Raw genomic sequence first — 24800 nt, forward strand, 5'->3', positions numbered from 1 at the left:
AGAACATTTAGGAGGGCACACACTTAGGTTGACCTGCAATTCTACATGTTCCCCCATTTTACCTGTATTACTGATAAATGCGATTTAGGCGGTGCTAGTGTAGTGGTTAAACTTCTATCAGGTCAATCACATTGTGTATAGAGTCGGTGACGGTTCCGCTTGAATTTCCTGCTACTTGAAAACAAAGAAGATGAATGCTGCTGCTGGTGAACAGCGGTCTTTGAATCGCGACTCGATAAGCTTTTTTTAAATTAGGAAAAATTTGATCAACTAGCCAACTAGCTCCGCTGGTGGGAAAATACATGGGACTTATGAGTTGTAGCACTATCCTATTGCGTGCAGAGGACATTTTAAAGACAACCGTTTTTCCCGCCCCTTGGATTGAGCAGTGCCAATGGTAAGTTCCCAGACCCTACATCTTGATGTGGGTCTGGCTCGTCAGGCTAGGGCTAGCGTGCAGTAGCCTGAAAGTTGTTGGTTCAGTTCCCGGCTTCCAATTGCTGTGCCCTTGAGCAAGGCACTTAACCCCATGTTGCTCTGGGGACAATGTAATCCCTTGTAATATAGTTGATTCACAATTTTGTGTCTGCTTAATGTAATGTAAAAATGCTTTGAAAATATGATTCAACGAGAGGTAGGCTATTTCAGGAGTCATCATCAGGACTGCAATGTATCACTACTTCAAGTCACCCCGCATTTTGCATTGAATTGTCTGAAAAAGGAAAAAATGGTGTAGGGTGAAGGCTCAGATTAACACGTAACCCTTTGGACCACCGTCTTGTTTTTTGCAATGTTTACGTAAATCTCGTTTTTGTTAATTCCCTGAGCCTTTCCAAAGGAAACATTGTTTTCTTGCCTTTTTCCCCCACAAACTCTGCTTCCGAATCTGATCAACTGTCAACTGATTTTTTCCCCCCTCCACGATCTCAGGAATGTTTTGCTGTAGACAGACCCTGCTGTACGATGATGATACCTGTGCAAAGGCGCTCCCCCTCTCCTACCTTGCAGACTCGCTTCTCGTCCTCATTTTTCAACAAAAAATAAATGAAAACCAAATTAAAACATCAGCAAATTCGCAGGTCACACATAGCTGTAAAAGGTACAAAAATCCTTACCCCTGCCTGCATTGCAATCATAGACAGTAAAAGAAATGGACGAACAGACAGGCACTGACGCAAATTGAATGTTTTTTTCTAGAGATGCACCGATTGCAATTTTCTGGGCCGATACCGATTTCCGATTTTTCATAGAGTTTGACCTGCCGATACCGATTTTAGCCGATTCCGATTTCATTTCTTCTAACCATTTTACAGCACACACACAAATAGTTATTTTCTATCTTTTCTTTGATAGAACATGTTAATATAGACATGTAATCAACTTATCAATAATGAAATGGCTGTTAAAAAAAATGGAACCGGTGAGCAGACAGATTCTTCTTCAAGTCTAACTTCAGCTGCAGTATCAAATTATGGATTAAGTTAAGTTATGGAACACCCATTTTATTCTTCTCACATCCAATATCCAACTAAAGATATAAGAACAATTTTCATGATAGGCCTACATTTGAACATGCCACCATGTCATATTTTCATATGCATTGATGAATTTATGGGAGGGCGAGGGAAAAGTGGTAGTAGCCTAGGCTATCACGCAATCAACAGGGGAGAAGTGCTAATAGCGATTAGGTGCTCCACCATATATGAAAACAGTGCACGTCTGTTTTGCGGTGAAAAAATTAAATCCAAATTCCGGTTAAATGCATCAATTAGGCTATATAAACGTTCAGAGATGGCTGATTCAGTATTCAGAGCATCAATTTTCTTCATTGTAGGCTACTATGTCAAAAGCAACTTTAACGTTTGTTTGCCTTTCTAATAGGCTATCGTTTGTTCACTTCACGACATCCACTTCTCAATCTGCTAGACTAGGGTATTTTAAGGCATAGCCCTAGTCTACGTTTTTTAAGTGGAGTAGAACTACTAGGGCTACTGTATGTCCCTGCTTGTTGACATCTTATTATGTAGCCTATGATCGCTAAACTTTGATTATTTTTAATGTCGCAATCGGTTATCTCCGTTCAGCAGCGCTTGTGGTTCAGCTGTGGGCACGCAATTAGCGGCAGTGACGGGCGGTGATGAGCGATGTTTACGTAACCTAATGAAGTGACAGCTTAGTAAATTCCACGCAGTAGGCCAATGGCAAAGCACAGCGTTTGCTGCATTATAGAAAAACTCAGTAGCCTATTAGCGCTTTCTTTGTAGCCCTACAGCCCTGAGTGTTGGTTGCTAGCTTCTTCAAACTTTGCAAACTCAGCTGGGTGTTGTTACAATTGCGGCGCACGAGTGCATTTGACCGGCATAAAATCGGCATGTCTCAGACTGACCGGCCGGTCGCCGGTCATTGCCGATCACGTGAAAATCGGCCGATTCGGTCACCAGCCGATCTATCGGTGCATCTCTAGTTTTTTCAGTTGGCTTGCCATCATACTGCGCAGACTCGCACTTAACTTTGTGACGTTAGCCATCGAACTGAATCTTGTAACTCGTATGATAGATGGTTCACATAGAAATTCTACTCACACTTCCTTCACCTTCAAAGTCATCACAGTTAAACATTTATTTATGTATTATTATTATTAATATCATCCTAACAAGTGATATCAAGTCGTGTTAATGTTGAAACTACCAGACATGGGAAAATAACATGGGGATTTTGAATTATCGCACCTGTTAATCTCTCGCGGGGATGAAAAAGTCTGAAATGCAGACGTTTCCTGAACACACTTTTGTCCTCTGCCTTCGAGTGGATACTGTGATCTCCGGTACGTGAAGGCGGCACACTTAGATTTTTGCTACCCCAGAGCTAACTTGCAATGCAACTTGCCATAGGTAAAGTGGATCTCCTTATATGGGCAATGATGGCCGTTTTGGTTCTTTTTTGTTGGCGAACTTCAGAGGTCAATGACCTCGGCAGGATAATCAACCCCAGACCCTCCCCCTCTCTGCACATTGGCCTGTGCAGTTGAATAATCGACCCCAGACCCCCGCACCCCCCACCCCTCTGCACATTGGCCTGTGCAGTTGAATAATCGACCCCAGACCCCCGCACCCCCCACCCCTCTGCACAATGGCCTGTGCAGTTGAATAATCATCCCCATACCCTCCCCCACTCTGCACATTGGCCTGCACTGGCAGACTTGCCTCCTTAACATGGGAAAAAAGAAAAATTAAAACCGCAGCAAATTTGCAGGTTCCACATATGCAAATAGTTGTAAAAAAATAAATAAATAAATCTAACAAAAACAGTTGGAACCCTGTCTGCTGTGCTGTATTTCTATCTTCCTTACCCCCCAAAAGGAGGAATTTTGTAAAAAGAAAGCTTAGAGTTGAACGCAGCCACACCGTAGTCTTGCATTGATCTGCATTGCATTCAATACAGCAGCCTCTCATGGTACATCAACTTTAATAAAATATTTCACTGATATCGTTGTACAATTTTACATCTTTCTGTTGTCATATCAACAGGGCCGAGTGAAAGAGGTAACGGAGAACTACACCCTAAAATTCACGCCTCCGACCCAGGGGTTTGACTGCCACGAGTCGGAGCAGATAAAAACAGTCACAGCTGCCACCAGTTCATTCTTGGCTTTAGAAAGGACACAGGTAACAAGATTGAGGCCTCAAGAAGCATAGACATTGAAATGTGATTTTCCTCACCGTTTCGCATTATTAGAATGTTCCACCATGTTAATCACTGCATTCATTTCAGTGTTATAATGTCATGCTTCTGAGATTTTGAAAAGAAAGTTTAGGTATACATTCAAGAGCTGAAGCACCTAATTTATCGTGTGCTCTTGGTCCGTCTCATTTTCTTTGCTTGCTTTTGTCAATGCTGCGGTTTGTGTGTTTCAGTATTACATGTACGAGATTTTGAGTCGAAGCGAGGAAGCAGAAAAGTGCCCACGGCATGTGTACCCATTTGCGATTGTGGAATTCTCTTATGGCCAAGCAGAGACCGCCAGCCCAGAGATAACAGAGGAAAGGTATGATATTGTATCAAAAAGGAAGGTATCACTGGAACGCACAGATGTTTAAGTTGCTCGTTTTCATTTAACGGTGCAGCAAATGAAATATAATACAATATAATTGTGTATACAACTTCCAGCAGTAGTTTATTTTAATACCATATAGTATTGCTTAAATCATGACCTGTAATGTTGTTTTTCTGTGAATTGGTACTCACCGATCTCTTTCTTCCTTTGACTCATCTTCCCTCCTCAGTGATGAGAGAACTGGTAAGTTCCCTCACGTTATCAGAATGTTTTCATATTGTCATGGATTTGACACAGTGCTGTGTACTAGTACAGTACACATTATAACAGTTATTTATTTTTAGACCGATTTACAAGTTAAAGATAAGCTAAGATGACTCGGAATAATTTTCTAATTAGACACCATCTCATCTTTACCCTTGTGGAGTGTAATGATGTACTTTATGTTTAATTGCAGTGTCGTTTGACTACAAACCTTGGACAGGCCAGCTGTCGATTGAGTCCTTTGTGTTCGACATTGGATTGAAGTCCCACAGTGGAGCTTTGATACCAGCAAAACTGTAGGTGTTTGTAGGGTTTTTTGGTCTCTGCCCTATTATTGGGCTGCTCCTGTTCCAGAGATTGCACTTGTAGCTTGTTCGGTCATTCCCTGTTTTATCACTTATGGCTCCAAAAAACTGTATCGAGTCTGACCTCAAGTTGAACGCAAAAGCGTATCAACATTATTGACATTGCCAGTATTGGTAGAGGCAGCCTTGTGTCAAGAGTAAGCCTAGATTTCCACCTTCTTCTCCAGAGTGCATGTACAGCCTTGTGTCAAGAGTAAGCCTAGATTTCCACCTTCCTCTCCAGAGTGCATGTACAGCCTTCAGCATGAAGATCATATTATTTCCCAAAATTATATTTTGCACAAAATGTAAATTTCTAAAGTATGCCCATTGTTTTAAAATGATGAAATCAAGACTTTCCACATGCCTTCTGTCTAAACACTATTCATGCAGCATATTCTGTAAAACCGCATCTCTATGGTGGTCAGTAAATGTCAGCCCATCACTGAAAATATATTTTAGCTGACATGAACTTGAAGGTTTAACAGTACATGCTTAGCTCACTCTTTGATATTCTTGGTTTGAAGTAATTCAAGTCAGCCTTGATTTTGTCAAAATTGCCCAAAAAATGTAACCTTAAATAAGGTGTTACACTTAGAAATATTTAATAGATGTAAAATTCAAATTTAAATAATTTTGAGATTAATCATGATTTAAGAACTTTTACTGTGATACATGCAGTTGTACATTTAATCCTTGTACAGCCCGAATATATCTATGTTTGACCTTTTTTGAACAAAACCGCACAAAGTTATGTACTTAAGTGCTTATTCTACTCATAGAACCTTAATACTTGTTTTGTTTGTTTGTTATCACAACATAAATTGTTAGTCACTTTTACAGTCCTAATATAAGTTTTTGTTTTAGTATTTTTCAACAAAATGGTGGAGTGAAGTCCTTATCTAATCAACTCAACAATTTATTTTGTATGTTTGTTTGTTTGTTTGTTTTTGTTCTCAGCCCAGAGACGCTGAGTGTGAAGAGTGTGATCAGCATTCCAGACCTGAAGGCGCTGTTACCAAAGGAAGTGTTTGAAACCTGTTTTTCTGGAGACAGTAAGTGTCAGATTTGAACTTGTGTCATTAACAGGGTCAACTAAATTTGAAGGACACATAAAACACATAAAAACACATAAAAAATTGCACCAGTTTTTAAGAGCCTCATACTTTTTTGCAAGTCAACATTTCCAGTCAGATTTCCACGAGGTAAATATTACCTGTAACAAAATAATAAATATATAAACAGCGTAAACTACAGAACATTAGAGGGATTTTGAATAATTATGAAAAATGTACCTGATGTTACTGGCTTGCTTCTGGATTATTTTCCCTGTAAATGGTATTGCTTCATTTGTCTGCAGTTGAACATTAACATGTAGTAGTCAACACTAGTAAAAGAGCATAGCCTAACAAAGTCTGTGCTGCCTGTGCAGTTTTTGTGGGAGGAAAATGCTGCAGTCTTTACGAGGTGATCCCTACGGATGAGGATGAGTCCTCCCTTACTCTCCTCATCGACGAGCTGAAAGAGAAAGAATTGGTGGGTTCAGTAATTGATATTTCTTCCCTCTTACGTTAAATTAAAGATCTCACTTGTTTGTGTTTTCGTTGTAAATAACTTTTGTTGTTGTTTGTGTGTGGTTTATCCCCTTCCATAGGCCCTTGTTTTTCTGTTGAGTGATTCTGGAGTCTTCGTTATATTACATTCAACATACTTCTTATCTTATGAAGGTAACTGTCATTCTTTCATCCAACCAGTCATTTACATTTGTATGCACATTTTGTTGTTTCAAAATTGTGAAATGAAGAAAGTGTGAATGAAAAAGTGAAATGTAGAAAAATGCCACGCCTGAAGCCAACAGACAATAAGGAATATTGTAACATATAGTTATGCAGCCAATGTTTGTGAATGTTTCTGTGATTCTGGCATCAGTTGTGTAAGTACAAGCTGCATGTCTCTTCAACTTCCCCCTTTTTTCTCTTTTTTCCCTCTACAGATGCGAGTTCTGAGGAAATTGAGGCTTTGTATGGTCTGTTCATATTCCCGGATTCACACACAATACAGAAAGGTGTGTTACTTAAACGTTCCATAAAAATCAGAAAATATATCTGTTTTTTTAAATCTATATAACCATTTGAAGTGTGATTTAGCTAGTCAGAGCAATCATGCAACAGGTCTACCAATATGTATGCATGCTGTAATCTGCAATGTAATGAAACGGTAAAGAGCATTTGTGTGATGAAAACTGTACACTCATTTCCACTCAAGAAGAGTTCATATCATGGGATAGTGAGAAACGTAATTTAGATCTCTTTGTATGTCTGGAGCATGTGAAGAAATTGACAATAAAGCTGACTTTGACTTTGACTTTGATATCAAATAAGGAGTTATCTATTTCTATCCCTCCAGATACCAAGAGTATGCAGAAAAAATCAGCGCTGTCATCAAGGGTTAGCCGGGTCCTCCCGGCCTTAAACTACGCAGAGACCGAAGTTGAAAAGTCTGCTCCAGATCAGCGCAGGGAAATCCGGGCACTGTTCGAGCAGCACCTGAAGAACTACGGGACTCTAATCCAGCCAGGGATGCAGAACAGCCCTCAGAGAGAAGCCAGCATGTTCCCCGACCAGTACGATGTCCCCTGCGTTTTCAAGCAGCTCTTCCCGCTGCCCAAGTGGACGGACGTGGCCAGGCTGAAGGTGACGATGTACTTCGAGGATCCCAGTTCGTTCGAGATCCCTGTGAAAAGGGCCTCGGAGCTGATGCACCAGCAGCAGAACAGGGATGACCCGGATGACGAGGTGTACTACTACATCTCATCCCCGGAACCGGAAGACGTGTCTGACACTCCGGTCACCACCAGCACAGACACCCATCTAGAACCGGAGGACAACGTACCCATAGGCGTACCTTCTGATGTTGCTGCAGATGATTCAACTGAAGAAAGCGCCTGTCTGTCTAATAAGACGAGGTGTACTGTTATTTTGGAAGATGTTGTGAAGACAAACACAATAGTATCTTCCCAAGAACAAGAGACAGTCAGTCCCCAGTCCACAGTGCCTAACGGGGTTGAGTCCTCTGATAGACTATCACCAGAGAATCACTATGGCGACTATCAAGAGGACTCTCCTATGTCTGAGCTTGCTACAGGAGAGGACAATAGTATTTCTGACTCAGAAGCTCCTGGTACTCCACTTAAGGGGAAGAAACCTCCCCAAGGTGATGACATAGACAGCTTTGTAGGGTCTGTTGAGTCTGCCACAGATAAGTTGGCAGAGAATAACGGTCAACCAAGTTCATTACCCGCATCAGAATGTAGGCAGTCTGCTGATTTGGCTAAGGACTTGCCCAATGCAGAGGAAGGTGCCAGCAGTTCACTCTGTAAGAAGTTAGAGAAACCTCTAGAAGAAGGGACTGATGACTCTGCAGCAGTGACCTGTCAGAGCGACACTAAAAAGCCTCACTCGGAGTCTGATCAGAGGACAGATATCTGTGAACAAAGTCTAGCAGAAACTAACAGCAAGTCACTCTTAGAAGGACAGGAAGTCCTAGAGGTAGTAGACAGTGTCTCTGTTGCATCCTTATCTGGTAAGCCTTCCTCCACTCCGAAAGGGCTAATGAAGGACAATGAGTCTGGAATTCGCACAGGAAAAGCGAGTGTTGTAGAGGCAAAAATCACCAGTGCAACTGACACTGTCGGCAGCCTTGATGCGCCTGCAGAGATGCCAATAAAAGATTGTGGTAAAGACAACCCACCATCTGACCAAAAGCCCAGTGATGACCTGTCTAAATCAAGTCCATTTGTTTTATTCACAGAGAAACCTCCAGAGGCTGATGACGACGGCCTTACTGCCACTTTACCTGTTGTGGTTGGCTCGTCCACAGTAGTGTCAGTCGAGTGTCACAAGTCAGAGTTGTCTTTGGACTCTGCGGATGTGGTTTCTGAGAGTAAGGAGCAAGAAAAGCCAGCCTCTAATTGTATTAAGCATGATGCATCTAAGAACCTATGCTCATCTAAAACAGAAGACAGCCCTTCCACTTCAGTCATTGCAGAGTCCAAGGAACCTCTGGAAACAGATGTCAATGGCCCCACTGACACCCTAGTTGGGGGTCCTCCCTCTGCAAAAATAGCAGCTGATGTAAGTGAGAAGGAGAACTCTTCAGAGAAAATGTCACCAGTGGCTGTTTCTAAATCAAGTACAGACAAAGTACCCTCAACTCAACTTGATCTATGTGCAGATAAGCCTCTAGAATTGCAGGCTACCAGTGTGCCTTCTAATCCAACTGAAGCAGGTGACCCTACTGCAGAGGTATCAACAGAGAACAATTATTTGCAGGATTCATCGACAGTCTCAGACGGGCCTTCTCTGTCATCTGATATCTTCCCTAACCCTGAAAAAGACAAAGCTGTCAGCGTTTCCCCCAGTACAGAAGTAGTGAAAACTAGACTAGCATCAGAAGTTGGCAGCCTTTGTACTGACCACCTTCTTGCAGGGGGCAATTCCCCTGCAGAGACATTAAGGGAAAAGGATGGGTCTGAGGAGGCAGTCTCTGAATTGAGTCTATCTAATACTGAGGTAAGCAAAGATAGAGTAAAACCAGCACTGTCTTTGACAGTTAAGTCTGACCAGTCAGCAGGTGATCGCAACTCAGAAGTGATGTCTTCAGAGATACTTCAGTCTGCTGAACAAGAAGGTTTACTGAAGCCTGGACCTGCTCTGGTCGCCTTCCCTGGAGAGTGTACATCATCCATCACTCCAGTTGTTGTCTCAACAGACCATGACCAAGGGGTGGACGGGGATTTGAATGGTACAAAATTGCCACCCAGTTCAGATGCTGCAGAGGGGATGACTGACAACAGAGCACCCAATGTCAGTCCAAAACCTTTGGTTCAGAATGAAACTGGTAATGACAAACTTCCTGAAACAGATAAAGCTCCAGTCAAACCAGACTGGAGGACTCTGGCTCGTCGTCGCGGCAGAAGACCTAAGCAGCTGCGAAGAATCATGCCAAAGATAGCCTCAAAACAACAAACATCACCTAGTATTAGTCCAACCACCCTTGTTCCAACAGAAACTGACAAGATTGAGCATAAGGGAGAGGTACAGGAACTACCCTCTTTAGAAAATGACCGTTCAAGTTTGTTAAAGCAGAACAATGATGTTTTGCCTCATGCGGAAGAGGTTGTTTCATTGATTAAAAAGGTGGTGCCCTTTGAAAGTTGGGAGCATAATTATTCTCAGTGTGTAAAGGGCACCGCAAACCAGATGTCTGAAACCTCCACGGAGATATCTCCCTCTGGCAAAGGAAAGGAGGGAAAGACCCCTCGTAAACGCAATAGGAAGGAACATCGGAAGCTGGCTTCACAAGACTGTATATCAAAGCAGGGTGGGGACGAACCCTCTGTGGAGATTATTATTGAGTCCAAACAAGTCCACCGCCTTAAAAGAAAATTAGACCTAGACAATTTGAACCATGACCTAAAGACTGTCATCACAGATTGTGGGAATGTGTTTGTACCCCATGGTTCAGAAATGCTCCCTCAGGATGTGGAGTTAGTAAGGAAGAGGCATAAATCGGCAGACTGTGGAAAGGGATTGAACAGAACAAGGTCCGAACCAGGATCAGTGTCCCATACAGGGTCACCGGACTCTCCAAGAGATCCACTTACTGGTAAGGGTAAACCTAAAGAGTGCCTTACACTAAAGGACACAAAAGATTCCCTTTTACAGACGCTAGATGGAGGGGTAGGTCTCAAACGAAACCGACGGTTAAGTGACCATCTCCATTGTTCAGTGAATGTATCGGCCTTTCAGGTTGCTCAAACAGATAACAATGCTGCTGTACACAAAGGGGAGTTGGAGATAATTCCCACTTTCGTGTTAGAGTTGGATAGTAACAACCAGACTTCAGTAACTGTTACAGAACAAGAAAATCTGATTGAGGAAACTGATGGAAATATTGCCCTTTTGAGTTCTGCAACCATGGAGGCATCCACCAAGATAGGTGCAGATGGCCCTCAGGAAACGAAATCAGACCGGACCACTGAGTCCAATTGCAAAGGACCTCACAAACCCAAGAGGAAGAAAAGTGCGACGTACACAGTAATTCCCATCAGTGAGCTAAAAACAGTGTTCAGGGCGGGTAAAAGGAGTAGCTCTTCAGATCCAGAGTGTCCAAAAGGACTTGATCTCAGTTGCTCTAAACCTGACTCCAAGAGACTTAAAAGTAGTGGCGAAGTTAAGAACAAGATGGATGTCAACGTCTCTGATGAGGGCAGTGAGGAATCTAACCCTGCCTCAATAGCAGGTGGTGACCTGGGCAAAGAATCATTGTCTAATGATGTAGTGCCTTCATCTGAAATGGCATCAACAAGTACAAAGAAATATAACAAGCTGTTGAAGAAATGGCAGAAAATTAATGCCAAAGACATCTTCAGAGACCAAGGTAAGTCGTTTTTTCCCCCTAACATCTGGGTCAGATTGGTGTAAGAGTGATTCTGCTTTTGTGGTCTTACTCTATCCTAACTGCATGTAATGCGACAAACATAGTTTCACTTCTTTGTTTTTAGTTGGAATGTCTTAACTGTACAGTTGTGTTCAGAATAATAGTGTGTTTTAAAAAAAGTGAATAAAGCTCAAAATCCTTAGAATAACTGTTAATTACATAATATCAATGCATTGAGAACACTGCACATTCAATTTCAAATCAAAACATGACCAAAAATCATGAAGTTTGTTATACCTTTACAGAAAGTGAAGAAAAAGGAGTATTAGGCTGTTAAAAAAATAGCAGTGTTTGCATTTTTCTTTTCAAACTCAAACATTTACTGTATCAACTGAACAATGTCTCAAGATTTTGCTTTACTTTAAATCACTGCACTAATATTTAGTTGCATAACCATTATTTCTGAGAATTGCTTCACATCTGTGTTGCATGGAGTCAACCAACTACTGGCCCCTGTGAACTGGTATTCCAGCCCAGGATGATTTAACTACATTCCACAATTCCTCTGCATTTCTGGGTTTTGCCTCAGAAACAGCATAAACACCTATGAAGTTATCACAGAATAAGAATTTGTCAATAACTCAATTTTGACAAAGAATGTCAGATAGAACTTTATAATTCTAAGGGGGCGTTTTGTCCTCCTCAAAGACCCTTCTCCTCCTCACAGACTCTCACTCCTCTGGTGTTCCTCTGTTAGGTGCACCCTCGAACCTTTCCGCCCCCTCGGATCTCCTCGACATCGCATGTCCAGAGGAACTGCAAGGATCGGAGGACGGCATGCTGGTGCAGATCCAGCTCGAGTCCGTCAACGAGTCCTTGGGCCAGAGGAAGACTGTCAGAGGAGGAAGGCTAGAGGAGGCTGCAGGGCCGTCCTCCTGCAAGAAGCCTTGCGCGTCCGGTTTCCGAAGGCAGAGGGAAATTGTTCAAAAGGGCGAATCGATTGAAATTTCAAGGCAGTGGAAGGAGACGTATGACTTCAGTCTGGACAGCAAGTTCAGAAAAAACTCTCGTGATGAGACGGTGTTGAGAGCACTACATGGGTAGGTTGAGTTTGACTGAGATGAGCACAGGTGAAAAATAATGAAACTGTTTCCATAGAGCAACAGCAGCTCCTATCAAGATGTGTAACAGAGAAAAGCATCCTCATTAATCATACTAAACTCTGTTTGAGATATAGACAACACTGGTCATGTTCTATCCTGTTGCCACTTGCAGTTCAAAGGTAATTAGTGCAAGTGATGAATGAATGATGTGGTTGAAATGTCCATCCTTCGTTTGTACTACAGCTTGCAAGTTACCATGCAAGTCTGAATAATTTAATGTATTTCGCCCCCCTGCCCCCCTTCCCCCCTTCATGTAAGGATACTATACAGACAGTTGTGAATTTTTTTGTGACAAAATAGCCCTTGGGATTTCAACGTCACCGACTCGGACGAAGAGATTCACCTCATCTTCCACATGTGGATCGGCCTGTTCTACAGCAAGTCCGCTCCTCGTTTCTTTCACCTGGACTCAGACTTCTCTCTACCTGAGGAGGAGGATGTTGGAGGAGAAAAGTCACCCCGGGACGGCCGTTTACAACTCGCCACCGCAGAACTTTCAAAAGCCCGCGCCACGAGTACCCCCAGAGGAACCTCCGGCATGTTCGTGAAGGCCTTGCCACCGTGCATGCCACCATTTGAAGATGAGTGCTCGAAGGAGTCTGGTTCACAGCCTTGGCCTGAGAGCCCTTCATGTGAGGTGTTGGACCTTTCTCTGAAAAGCTGCAAGGCTCTGGACCTGACCAGTACCCCAAAGACCCCAGGAGTGGAATCCGCCAGTGATGCGGGTGCTGGACAGTCAGGCGAGTACTGCGAAGGTCCCCTGGATTTGCGGATTGAGCCTGTCTGCGCAAGGACACAACCTCAGTTGAAAGTGAGTTTGGGTTAAGTTTAGTCAATTCAAAAAGTTAAAAGTGGACGTTAAGTATGTTATGGGTCACAATCTTGAAAATATCTTGCCATTTGGACAGCCATCATTTAAATGGGTATATTCTTAGTAGTTAATTAGTAGTTCTAAAAAGAGTTTTAAGTCAACTGGCCTCCTTACACCAAACAACTTTGACAAGATTTGGGAAAGATTCTTGAAAGATTGTAGTCTTTTGAGTAAAGCTTGAATGGGGGGCATTAGTTAAAAGACTACAATCTTTCAAGAATCTTTCCCAAATCTTGTCAAAGTTGTTTGGTGTAAGGAGGCCATAAGAGTCAGCATATATATTGAACCTGACATACAGCAAGGTCACTTTTCAACAACTTTGGCCTGTCAATCTTCTTGTGCATTTATGTCCGAGTTGTTAATTGTTGTTTGCTTGTTTGCCATTATTTGCTGTTTAGGTTGCTGAAGAGACCTGCGACTCTGTAAGAACTATGGATGATAGCAAAAACACTACGACTGATGTAATCTGTACAAACATGGACACTTCCTGCCAGAGTGACCTTTCTGAAAAGGCAAATGTGGACTTTTTTGATCGTCTTCGTGAGGATCAGAACCCTGTTGTCACACAGGACGGAGAGATTAAGTACAGATTCTTTATCCTGGCGACATCTGAAGATCCCTTTTTCAGAGAAACAAAGGTAGTTTTCAAAGCTTTTTTAACTTTTATATTTTTCCTTGCGTGGCCTATACCATACTGATTCTTCTTTATACTTTGTACATGACCTTTTTCGTCATGCTTCTTCTCAGATCCTTATTTGCACACACAGTGTGTTATATGTTGTGTTACAGATTCTGTAACACAGGCAGGGGCCCTGTTTCTTTTTTTTCTTTTTTTCTTTTTAGTCCAATACGTCTGTTGGCCGTTAGGAATTTCTGACCCAACGGGAAAGTTAGCTGCGGGGGGAGGGCGGGTGCTCCTGTCAGTATAGATAAGCAGGCGAAGGACACGAGTGAGTAGCTGGGGTCGCCATGGAGAGCTGTCTGAGGCAGGGCTGTACCGACACAAATATGATACGTTTCAATTCAGCGTAAAGTGACCGTAAGGTCAAAGTAAAGTGACGGTAAGGTCAAAGTAAAGTGACATAACACAAATGCTTATTTGTGGCCTGCTGCCCTCCACCCAGATTCATTTTGGCTCTTTATAGGGAAGAATTTGGGCACCACCACTCCTGTAAGGGCTGCTCACTGCTCTCTGTGTGTGTGTGCACCTGGTGAACTGACTGCTCCGTGTGTGTGTGTGTGTGTGTGTGTGTGTGTGTGTGTGTGTGTGTGTGTGTGTGTGTGTGTGTGTGTGTGTGTGTGTGTGTGTGTGTGTGTGTGTGTGTGTGTGTGTGCGTGCGTGCGTGTGTGTGCGTTTGTGTTTGTGCTCCTGGTGGACACACTGTTCCTAGTGTGTGTGTTTGTGTACAATTCCCCCCCCCCCCTTGCGTATTGAATACAGTAAGGGTGTGTGTGTGCTCCAGGCGAGCCGACTGCGTCTAGTTTGTGTGTGTGTGTGTGTGTACACTACCCCTTTATGTGTTAAATGCAGGAAAAAATATTTCCTTCAGGACAAATTAAGTAGCTTAGTAAGTAAATTAACTTGTTCCGAACACGTACTTGTTGTTTTTAGGAGCGTCTGGAGTCGGACGGCCACGTGGCTGTGGAGCCGCACCAGTTTGAACTGGACGCACGCGGCCCCTCCTCACCTCTGCTCATCATCGTGAGGAATGAAGACATCGCCGAGCATATCTGTGAGGTAATAATGGCAATTACTTAATATACACGTCATAACACATTTAAAGCATTCAACATGTAGCCTACAAAGTTTTGATCATCATTGAAGTCGTAACTGCATAGTACTAAAACCATAAGAAAGTAAGTAAGTTTGACAATGTGGGAAGTTATGGTAAGTAGCAAACATTACTCAAACGTTCCACTGTTGCTGAAATTACTCCTGAAAGGATTTTTCCACGGCTGAAAATGCAACTGCATTTGACGGGGACAGATGTAAGTTGCTAGTTAGAAAATAGTAACTTTCAGTCTGGGATAATCTCTTTGTAAACTATGTTTATTTAATTGTTATTTAATTTTAAGTGTTTTAATCATCCTGGCTTTCCCCTATATAGCTCCATGCTCAGACTTCTAGTAGAATCATGTTGACGATAAAATGTGAAGTTATGGTACCGCCATAGTGAAATGGTGCTTTTTTTCGTCACAGCACTTAAGAGGGTTCCACTAGTCTGGTTTTCTGTGTATGAAGCTCAGTGTCTGTCTTAAATCTTCTGTCAGATTCCTCACCTTCTGGAGTTGAAAAAGTCTTCTGGTGTCGTGTTCGCTGGCATCGATCGACCTGATGACATCCAGAATCTCACCCACGAGGAGCTCTTTTCCAAGGGTGGATTTCTGATGTTTGACGCAACATCCCTAAAGAAACTGACCTTAGGTATGTTGTCTTAATATTAGTATCATCCATTATTGTTAGCATTCGTGCCCCATCACTTTGTGATCATCTGGATATGTACGTTTAAGATATTTACGTTTGCATTTAAGGGAGCTTACTAGTATTGACCTGGATTTAACAGATATGCAGCTATTGAAATGTTCAGTCATATTCAACGCATGTTCAGTCATATTCAACACATGTTCAGTCATGTCAATGTCTGCTTCAGGGGTGGCATTGGGATTGCAGGGACGGACCACATGCACACGCTGTCATGCAGCACACGCTGCCTCTAGGCTGACACGAGTTTCGACACAGTGGTGCTTCGCGAGCAGCAGTTGGTGTAGATTTAGCAGTTGGTGTAGATTTAGCAGTTGGTGTAGGTTTTGCAGTTGGTGTAGATTTGGCAGTTGGTGTAGATTTTGTCTCTGTGTCGGGTTGGCTGCTTCACAAAATGTCTCCAGCACAGCAACACCAGGTCGCCAGGCTGCTCAAATATAAATGTATAAATATAAAATATAAAGACTATGTGTCTTTCGCCGGCATTGTTGTCACTGAACTAAAGCACAAAACAACAACAGCAAAAACAAGAACTACAAAAACAATCAGCATTCCCCTACGGAGACCATTGTTCTGCTAAAAACACAGAGTTCTTGGAGGTTTGGGAGACGTTATATAAAATGATATGTTGGCATAGAAGATGACGTGATAAAATCCGGTTAACATCATTACAAGGCCACCACCACCACAAATCAGAGATATTCCATTGACACCATTATTATTATGCTGACCTAAATACACCCTAAAACACAGTCAGGGAGATTTGGGCGACGTTTAATGAATCTAATGATTTCCAGATGCACCTCTTTTCACGCAGTGGTTATTCAGCTTCCACCGTTTCCCCTCGTGGTCATTGACCCAGCTGGTGAAGAGAGTAAAAGTTGACTTTGTGTAACTTTGACTGCACAGCTTTCACTTCCTTTCTCAGTTTTGACGAGTAGCCAAACATTTCAGTCTTCTATTGATGCAACAAAGTCAACGTTTCTTGATTGAAAATTCACAGTGTGTTTTTGTGTTTGTATTATTATTATAATAATAATAAGTATTATTATTATTATTATTATTACTACTTGTTTTCAAATATTTATCTGGATTCTCTGACTATTTTAATGATATCATGTTGATTATGTCTGTCATCAAATTCAAAATGTGCTTACATTTTCCTTGAAATAATCAAATGTGTAATTTTTGCAGCTAAATATGGATTTATGAGATTTACAGATTTTCACATCCTGTTTATTATTTGTATTTTATGCAACATTCTAACTTTTTTGGGGGATTTAGGGTTGTAATTACATTAATTTCCTGTGTGTTAGCTGGGAAATTGGTATTATTTTACCAGTTTAATTGTTGTCCCATTACTCTGCTGTGCTGTTATCCCTGATCTGCTGCCCGAGGTTTATACATTGATTTTGCACAATTTCTTCAGCTATGAAGTTAATAATACACGGGGGCCATTAATGTTTTTGTTGTTGTTGTTGTTTTTTTTTACTTGCATAAAACACTGTCCACTCAATACACTGCTAATACCCGGGAAGTTGTTGTAACATGTATTGTGTATGTACTGCAGGACAGCGTTTTGTACAAGTTTAAAAAAAGAAAAAAAAAAACATTAATTGGGCGGCTAATACATATAATTTACTGTGACATGTATTGTGTATGTACTGCAGGACAGCGATTTATGCAAGTTTAAAAAAAAAAAAAAACATTAATTGGGCGGCTAATGCATATAATTTACTGTGACATGTATTGTGTATGTACTGCAGGACAGCGATTTATGCAAGTTTAAAAAAAAAAAAAAAAACATTAATTGGGCGGCTAATACATATAATTTACTGTGACATGTATTGTGTATGTACTGCAGGACAGCGGTTTATGCAAGTTTAAAAAAAAAAAAAAAAAAAACATTAATTAAGCGGCTAATACATATAATTTACTGTGACATGTATTGTGTATGTACTGCAGGACAGCGGTTTATGCAAGTTTAAAAAAAAAAAAAAAAAAACATTAATTGGGCGGCTAATACATATAATTTACTGTGACGTGTTTTTCTTCCACCTCCCCACTCAGAGAGCATGAAGAGCACCGCGTCCTTCCTGGAGGAGCTGAGCAGGAAGGGGAAGTGGAAGTGGTGTCTGCACTACAGAGACAGCCGAGGCCTCAGAGAGGACGCACGGTAAACACGCTCAGCCCAGACGGGCACTGACCCCCACCCCCCTCTCTCCTGACGCATCGTCAGTCTGCAGCTCTGATCTGTGAAGCGAGCTATTGAGAAATCGTTGAGATATCAGTGAAAATGCAAAGAGAAATTGACGAGAATGACAACACAATGGAATGTGGCACTTAAACCAATGAGAAATCAGTGAATATACAAAGGGAAATTGGCAAGAGTCCAATGACAACACGATGGAAAGTGGTGGCACTTAAAACACAGAGCAAATGTGATAGATTACGCCTCACAAGCCTGGCCTGGTCTTTCTTGGTCACATGACACCATATCTCTGTATGTAAACAAATCGGCACAGCTCAGAAGACACAGGGTAAGGTGTGTGTGTGTGTGTGTGTGTGTGCGTGTGTGTGTGTGTGTGTGTGTGTGTGTGTGTGTGTGTGTGTGTGTGTGCGTGTGTGTGTGTGTGTGTGTGTGTGTGTGTGTGTGTGTGTGCGCGCGTGTGTGTGTGTGTGCGCGCGCGTATGCGTGCTTGTGTGTGTGTGTCTGTACACAAACAAAAGTATGATATTCTGTGTGTATGTATGTTTTTTTGCACAGGTCTATACACATACACACAGTGTGTTCATCAATTTTACATTATGGTAAATTAAACTTACGTCTGTGCTGGTCTGAAACCAATACAGAACTGAACATGAGTGTGAAAGAGTCAGGGTTCCCGATTTCTCCCCCTGAGGAGTACTTCACTCATAGTCTGTGTCTTTATGTGTGTGTTTGTTGTTGTTGGTTTGTTTGTGTGTGGTGTTTTGTGTGTTTTTGTTTGTTTTTGTTCTTCAAGAATGCACACACAAACAAACAGTCAGGTGTATCACACTGTAAACAAACAGCCAGAGTGCTGAAGTTGAATCTGAACCTGAATGTCATTAATAGGTCGTGATCAACACAATCTGAAACTGTTGCTCACTTGTCATCTTGCAGCACCAACGAGGACGCTCGTGGCAAGAAGCATTTCCTGGATTCCTGCCAGGAGGCGGGGCTTGTGGAGGTGCTACCCTACCATGACTGTGATGTCATGTCCCAGGAGCGTCCAAACTACTTGCACTGCTTGGTGCGTCTCCAAGTTCAGAACGCAACCAGGAGGTTTCCCGTTTTTATCACAGGTAACATTTACATTTATTCATTTAGCGGACACCTTTAATCAAAACTCACTAACGTATGTCAGTTATATTACAAGGGATTACATTGTCCCCGGAGCAACTTTGAGTTAATTGCCTTTTTAATTGCCGTTTAATTGCCGTTTTTTGCAGAGTCGCCCTGAGCGCCTCAAGTTGAAAAAAGTTTAACTGAAAGCGGAAAAGCGCCCATGTTTTTTATGAAAACATTGTGCACCTCACGTTTTATAAGAGGCAAAGCACGTCCTGTCCGATCGCCCCCTTATCGACTCTTTTGACATCTACACGGTTTAAAGTTCTCCGTCGTACGACGGATTTCCGTCAATTTGATTTTAGAAATGTCATATTTGAGATAGATGCAGATCCGGTGAGAAAAAAAATAGGAGGGGGCGTCTATCACCTTTTCTTTTCCTTTTTTTAAGGCAACTAGCCTACAAATATTAGCCTACAAATATTGTTACAGTTTTTAATCAATGCAACTAACATTATGTGTAAAGCGACGCAATATAAACCGTAGCCTATGCCTATCCCGTCTGACATGTACAACAGTGTTGTTCACAATTTGCGAAGGAAGGTTTTGACTGAGTGTGTTACATAAAATAATAATATCGCGAACTGTTGAGTAAGGGGGTCGGTCAGTCGTGTTTGTGACGCACAGACAGCCTTGTAGCCTATTTTGCTTAGGCATCACTTTTAACGACAGTAGGTTGTGAGCGTATGTTGACAAAAAATAACCATGCAATTAAAATAGTCAACTTAAAACTTTGCTATTATTAATGTATAGCACAAAACCATAACCAGTAGGCCCACCAGAACCTCGCATATTAGCATCATGATTTGTGTGCGTCTATTTGGCAAGGCCACTGTCATGGATGCGTTGCTAAAGGAAGGCACAGGTGTCAAAAGTTGCAAGAAAATTGTTTATGGATGCAATAGGAAAACGTTTTAGCACGCCAACAATCAGAAGACCGCCATACGGTTAACGTTCGTGCACTTGAGGACATCTTCCCTACCTGGTGCAACTAGCCACCACGACAGAGGTAGGTTACGTTTATCTATGGCTGACCGTTTTTGCGCTCAGAAAGTATAGGCTACGCATGTTCTTTCATAGCGCAACACAACCTGTCCCTCACCATATCGCAACCTCTTGTCAACCTTATACAATCTGTTGCTGAAGACAAAAGCGCCCTCTCCAGATTGTCGTTATCAGATGCGCAGACCTCCTACATGAGCACACACAGTATTGCTGCTCATTGGAAAACTGAGTTGTCTGTAAAACTCAAAATTACCATGTTTTCATTAAATGCGGATGAGGCAACAAATGGAAACAATATCTAGACTGTTCTGATTCGTTACTTTGATGAGGAAATGTGAAGTCTTGCAAACTTGATTTTATAGATTTTAATTGGTGTTGAATTGTATATTAACAAGAAAAAAAAATCTCCCCTTTAAATACTTTTGGCCTGAAGTAATTAAATAAGAGTGTAAGTTAAAGCCTTGCTACAATATTGCTGCAGTAGAAAAGAACAGCAATGGCTAATCAGCAATGGTCAGGGATGGTATTGAAATATTGTTTTGTTCATCAGGAAAACTCAATCTCAATCAAGAACACTCTCAATTCGCCTTATTCACATGGCGGCTAAAACGAGGCTACAGGGTACACAAACCATAGGATTGTTATGTTCTATGCATTCACCTGTAGGTGGCATTAATTATAGTAACTTAAGAGTACCCTGTAGCCTCGTTTTGGTGTTTATTTGGTGCTTTACATTGCTGTTTGCATCTTTTTGTACATTAAAAACCAATAGGTCGCGACCGCAAAAGGGGTGCTATCTCTATAGGTAGATATGAACAACGTATGACTTATGGCCTGAAAAAAGTTCAGTCAAACGATTTTTTTTCACTTTAATCCCTGCATCTACAAAACAAAGTGTAAGTTGTATATGTGCAGTGATGTACAGAATATGAAGTGTCTTTTATTTTTCTTCTTAAAACAGACGCAGCTGATGAAGCATACAGGAAGAGTGGGATTTTTACATTGACGGACACTTTCGCAATATAAATCTCCTTATAAATGAATGATGTTTTTTTTTTTATTTCTTTTATACATATTAAAAATGTTACATAAGTGTTTGCCAGTGCATTTGTAATATTCAGACATACTGGTTTAAATCGGCCTACCCACGTTGAGGGCATCCTCTCTCTTCACGCATCTTCAAGGAGCATTGATGGTAGTAATCTGTGTCATATTTTATTAATTTATTTTTTAAACTACAAAGGTAAGTTAGAGATGACAACCTGGCAAAATATGTGAACTTGTACTTTCAATAGAAATGAAAATCATAAAAAAAAAAACCTGCTTTGTATGACATTGTTTTTTGTACAAACCTGGTAACGGAGGAACCAGTTGTTGATGGAAGGACATTACTCAGAATGTCACGTAACTGTGTGTGGGGGGGGAGAAACAGTAGAGCAGTGTTTCTCAAACTTTTTCATCTACTTCAACTGAACCACCTTGCATATTGTCTTTGTGCCTTGTTTATTGTGTCAGAGAATTAAATTCATGCGATTTAAATTGGCATAGTTATAGGCAGTGTTAGTGCAGAACTGTTTGGAGTTACATACAAGTTGGTTCAATATTGCAAACAACTCATCAATATTATATTTTACCACGTCTGCTCGCGGATCACTTGAGATGGCTTGCGTACCACACTTTGAGTACCACTGCACTAGAGAGCTCGCAACATAATGGTCTGGTACTACCCTGGCCAAAAAATGTTACATAAGTGTAACAGCCGCTAGGGTGCATCTAGATTTCTAGGCTAGTCTGGTACCAGTATGTGTTGTAAAGGTTTTTATATATTATCAGTTGAACAGTCACTAGTGGTGTTACTAATCATGTATATTTTATCTACTATATAGATTACAATTTAGAATAGAATTGTTTCTACCCTACCCTGTAAATTCTATCATAATGACACAAAACCATGACCAGCAACTTCAACCTCCAGTGTGAGTTCATGGTGCCACCTACTGGCAGCATTTAGCATTTGTTAATACATAAATGAACAGTTGTCCAACAGCTTCCCGAGCACTAATCAACTTTATTGCCAGACTCAGGTTTCCGTTCAGAAGTCACAGACCACACAGTCATGACACACAGCATACATCACAAAGACACGAATAAATAGATAAAGAAAAGAAAGAAAATAAACACCTTGCACTTCTATAAAACAATTACACCAGTGTCTCTACAGTGAAGACTGGTGTCGTATTTTGAACTAATCCCAGGATTTGCCAGCAGCATGATAATGTTCAGGGAGACGATCAGGCGACAAAATAATGTAGGCTATACATCAGACTTGTCAGAAATGCCTGGAAGGTGCTGACACCTGCATTACAAAACATGATACTGCATAAGAAAAGCACAGGTGCAAGTGACCTCATACAGTTAAGCTTCTGCTTACGTAACGTGCCTTCTTAGCAGTATACAAAGGAGTACAGTATACTTTGAAGAGGCTATGCTCATGTGGAACTGTATTGGCAACATTAATTATACGTTTTAATGTCAACACATTTAAATAAACTCAATGAGCGTTAAAAAAAATGGATGCATCACTAGTCCATGAAAGCACGAGGTCGATTTTTTTCTTTTTTAACACTTGCTTTTTAAGAAGTTGGGTGGCCCTTAGAAGAGCCTTTTGGTATGGTGATGAAGGAATGGAGTTGCTGTTTACTTAGAGCTGGTGTACTTGGTTACGGCCTTGGTTCCCTCGGACACGGCGTGCTTGGCCAGCTCACCGGGCAGAAGCAGACGCACTGCGGTCTGAATCTCCCTGGAGGTGATGGTGGACCTCTTGTTGTAGTGCGCCAAGCGGGAAGCCTCTCCAGCGATGCGCTCGAAAATGTCGTTTACGAACGAGTTCATGATGCCCATCGCCTTAGAGGAGATACCGGTGTCAGGGTGGACCTGCTTCAGGACCTTGTACACGTAGATTGCATAACTCTCCCTCCTTGTCCTTTTGCGTTTCTTTCCACCTTTTCCAGCAGTTTTAGTAACGGCCTTCTTCGAGCCCTTCTTGGGCGCAGACTTCGCAGGCTCCGGCATGACAATGAATCGGTAAGCCTACTCGAAAACGATATTCAGAGATGACGTAACATAGAAATGGGGGGTTTATGTAGAAGGCCGTATGTAAACCACTAGCTAAGGCACGTCTCTGTCACTGAAAAAACGTAAGTGGATGGCTGTAGTTTAACCAATGAGACCTCAATCTCCACCAGTGACGCAGGTGGAGAGATATGGGTCACATAATTATCATGATAACATGGGTCACATGATATTATCTTAATGACACGGGTTAAACAGTGTGAATATATGACCAGTAGTAATGGCAGTCTGACACTGAAGCTTCGATACGTGCTTCAAACCATTAACTACTATTCCATTTGAACCACTGCTCCGAAGGTTGCTTTGGTACGGAAAAATCTCGTGACATGATGTCCGAAGCAGAAACTGCTTCATTCTCTGCATGAATCACCTGAGTGGTTTGCAGCGCCACCGCCTCGCAAACCAATCGTGCTGCCACTGCAACTGGCACGGCCTCGTTTTGCGCTCAAAGCATAAACACTTTAGGCTAATGCACAACATTGTGTTTGGTTCGTAGCCTCTACTGTGACAAGCATAGTTTGTTCGTAGCGATTTACCTTTATTACAATGCAAGAGACGTGGGAACACTTTATTCTGATTGCTCCAATCTTTATTTGTAAAAAGAATATCCCATTCTTATTCATATTAGAATTGATATTATTGTGTACTACAACTATTCTCCTTACTATATTTGACCTACATTTTAATCTGTTCCCTGTTCAATTTTAAATATTATGTTGTTTTGTATTTATGTGTCGCTTTGGACAAAGGCGTCTGCTAAATCCATAACTATAACCATAACCATGTTACTGAACCCATTTTCGAATCAACTGTTCAAAGTAGTGCTTCACCAAAGCTTCATTAGTCCATCACTAATGACCAGAATCAGATTAAAATGACACCACTGTGATGCGGAATAATATGCCTTTAGATTGTAAAATGTGGGTGGCTCTTAAAAGAGCCTTTTGTGTAGATTTGAAATGGAACCAAGACTTAACCGCCAAAACCGTACAGAGTACGACCCTGGCGTTTCAGGGCGTAAACCACATCCATGGCGGTTACGGTCTTTCTCTTGGCGTGCTCGGTGTAGGTGACTGCATCACGGATCACGTTCTCCAGGAAAACCTTCAGCACACCACGAGTCTCCTCGTAAATGAGACCAGAGATACGCTTCACACCACCACGGCGAGCCAGGCGGCGGATAGCGGGCTTCGTGATTCCCTGGATGTTATCGCGGAGAACCTTGCGATGACGCTTGGCGCCCCCTTTTCCAAGTCCTTTACCTCCTTTGCCTCTTCCAGACATTATCGATTTTGTTTTCAGTAGCTCCGCAAATGAATGAATGCAGACTGCTGACTGCTTCTGTTATTTATACCAGTGACAACGACCTACAAGAAGACTGCATCCAGTTCCGCCCCTGGATTATAATGTGGCGTCACCAAATAGGGGAGGAGAGGAGGGCGGCAAACCATTCTTTTGTTGTTGAAGATGGAAAACCCTTAGGCTCAAAGCACGCTTCCCTACTAGGAATCCCTAGCGTTTTGGAGAATCCAACGTCTTGTGGGGCAATGGCCACTATATATCACACCTATTTCCCCCGCAAAATTTGTTTTCCATTCGTGTTAAGGTCTGCGGGGTCTATAGTATGTGTTTATTTTGGTCTTTCTCTGACATTAACGGTAGCATGTCGATGTT

The 24800-nt window shown here is 41.8% G+C and overlaps 3 protein-coding genes across 5 annotated transcripts in view; 1 reads left to right on the forward strand and 2 right to left on the reverse strand.

Annotated features, from left to right (window-relative positions):
- Nucleotides 1–21088, forward strand: part of LOC143122492 (uncharacterized) — a 31633-nt gene extending 10545 nt beyond the window's left edge. For 2 of the 3 annotated variants that reach the window (XM_076283282.1, XM_076283286.1), the window contains 17 exons: nt 3528–3665; nt 3915–4045; nt 4284–4297; nt 4512–4614; nt 5623–5717; nt 6095–6198; nt 6317–6389; nt 6656–6727; nt 7069–11103; nt 11861–12203; nt 12567–13077; nt 13536–13775; nt 14750–14875; nt 15409–15562; nt 17690–17795; nt 18765–18946; nt 20956–21088. In XM_076283282.1, coding sequence (XP_076139397.1) covers nt 3528–3665; nt 3915–4045; nt 4284–4297; nt 4512–4614; nt 5623–5717; nt 6095–6198; nt 6317–6389; nt 6656–6727; nt 7069–11103; nt 11861–12203; nt 12567–13077; nt 13536–13775; nt 14750–14875; nt 15409–15562; nt 17690–17795; nt 18765–18946; nt 20956–21020 — 6492 coding nt within the window. In that variant the 3' untranslated portion in view covers nt 21021–21088. Of the gene's footprint in view, nt 1–3527; nt 3666–3914; nt 4046–4283; nt 4298–4511; nt 4615–5622; nt 5718–6094; nt 6199–6316; nt 6390–6655; nt 6728–7068; nt 11104–11860; nt 12204–12566; nt 13078–13535; nt 13776–14749; nt 14876–15408; nt 15563–17689; nt 18160–18764; nt 18947–20955 lie in introns of those variants that run through there. The other variant, XR_012986710.1, reaches the window with a different exon arrangement.
- A 967-nt stretch (nt 21089–22055) lies between these two features.
- LOC143124955 (histone H2B 1/2) lies at nt 22056–23088 on the reverse strand. Its single transcript, XM_076286562.1, has one exon. It carries the CDS (start codon nt 23064–23066, stop codon nt 22692–22694), a length of 375 nt encoding a protein of 124 aa, XP_076142677.1. The 5' UTR covers nt 23067–23088; the 3' UTR covers nt 22056–22691.
- A 937-nt stretch (nt 23089–24025) lies between these two features.
- LOC143125113 (histone H4) lies at nt 24026–24410 on the reverse strand. The gene has a single exon (XM_076286571.1). It carries the CDS (start codon nt 24408–24410, stop codon nt 24099–24101), a length of 312 nt encoding a protein of 103 aa, XP_076142686.1. The 3' UTR covers nt 24026–24098.
- Between the last annotated feature and the right edge of the window lie 390 nt (nt 24411–24800).

The sequence above is a fragment of the Alosa pseudoharengus genome, unplaced genomic scaffold, assembly GCF_046254945.1.
Source record: "Alosa pseudoharengus isolate Yale_2024_CS ecotype anadromous, Long Island Sound unplaced genomic scaffold, YU_APseudo_1.1 YU_APseudo_1.1_scf_1, whole genome shotgun sequence".
In the NCBI taxonomy this organism is placed as follows: domain Eukaryota; kingdom Metazoa; phylum Chordata; class Actinopteri; order Clupeiformes; family Clupeidae; genus Alosa; species Alosa pseudoharengus.

Coding starts and splice junctions, on each gene's coding strand:
- LOC143124955 (XM_076286562.1), bottom strand. CDS start 23,066: ATGCCGGAGCCTGCGAAGTCTGCGCCCAAGAAGGGCTCGAAGAAGGCC.
- LOC143125113 (XM_076286571.1), bottom strand. CDS start 24,410: ATGTCTGGAAGAGGCAAAGGAGGTAAAGGACTTGGAAAAGGGGGCGCC.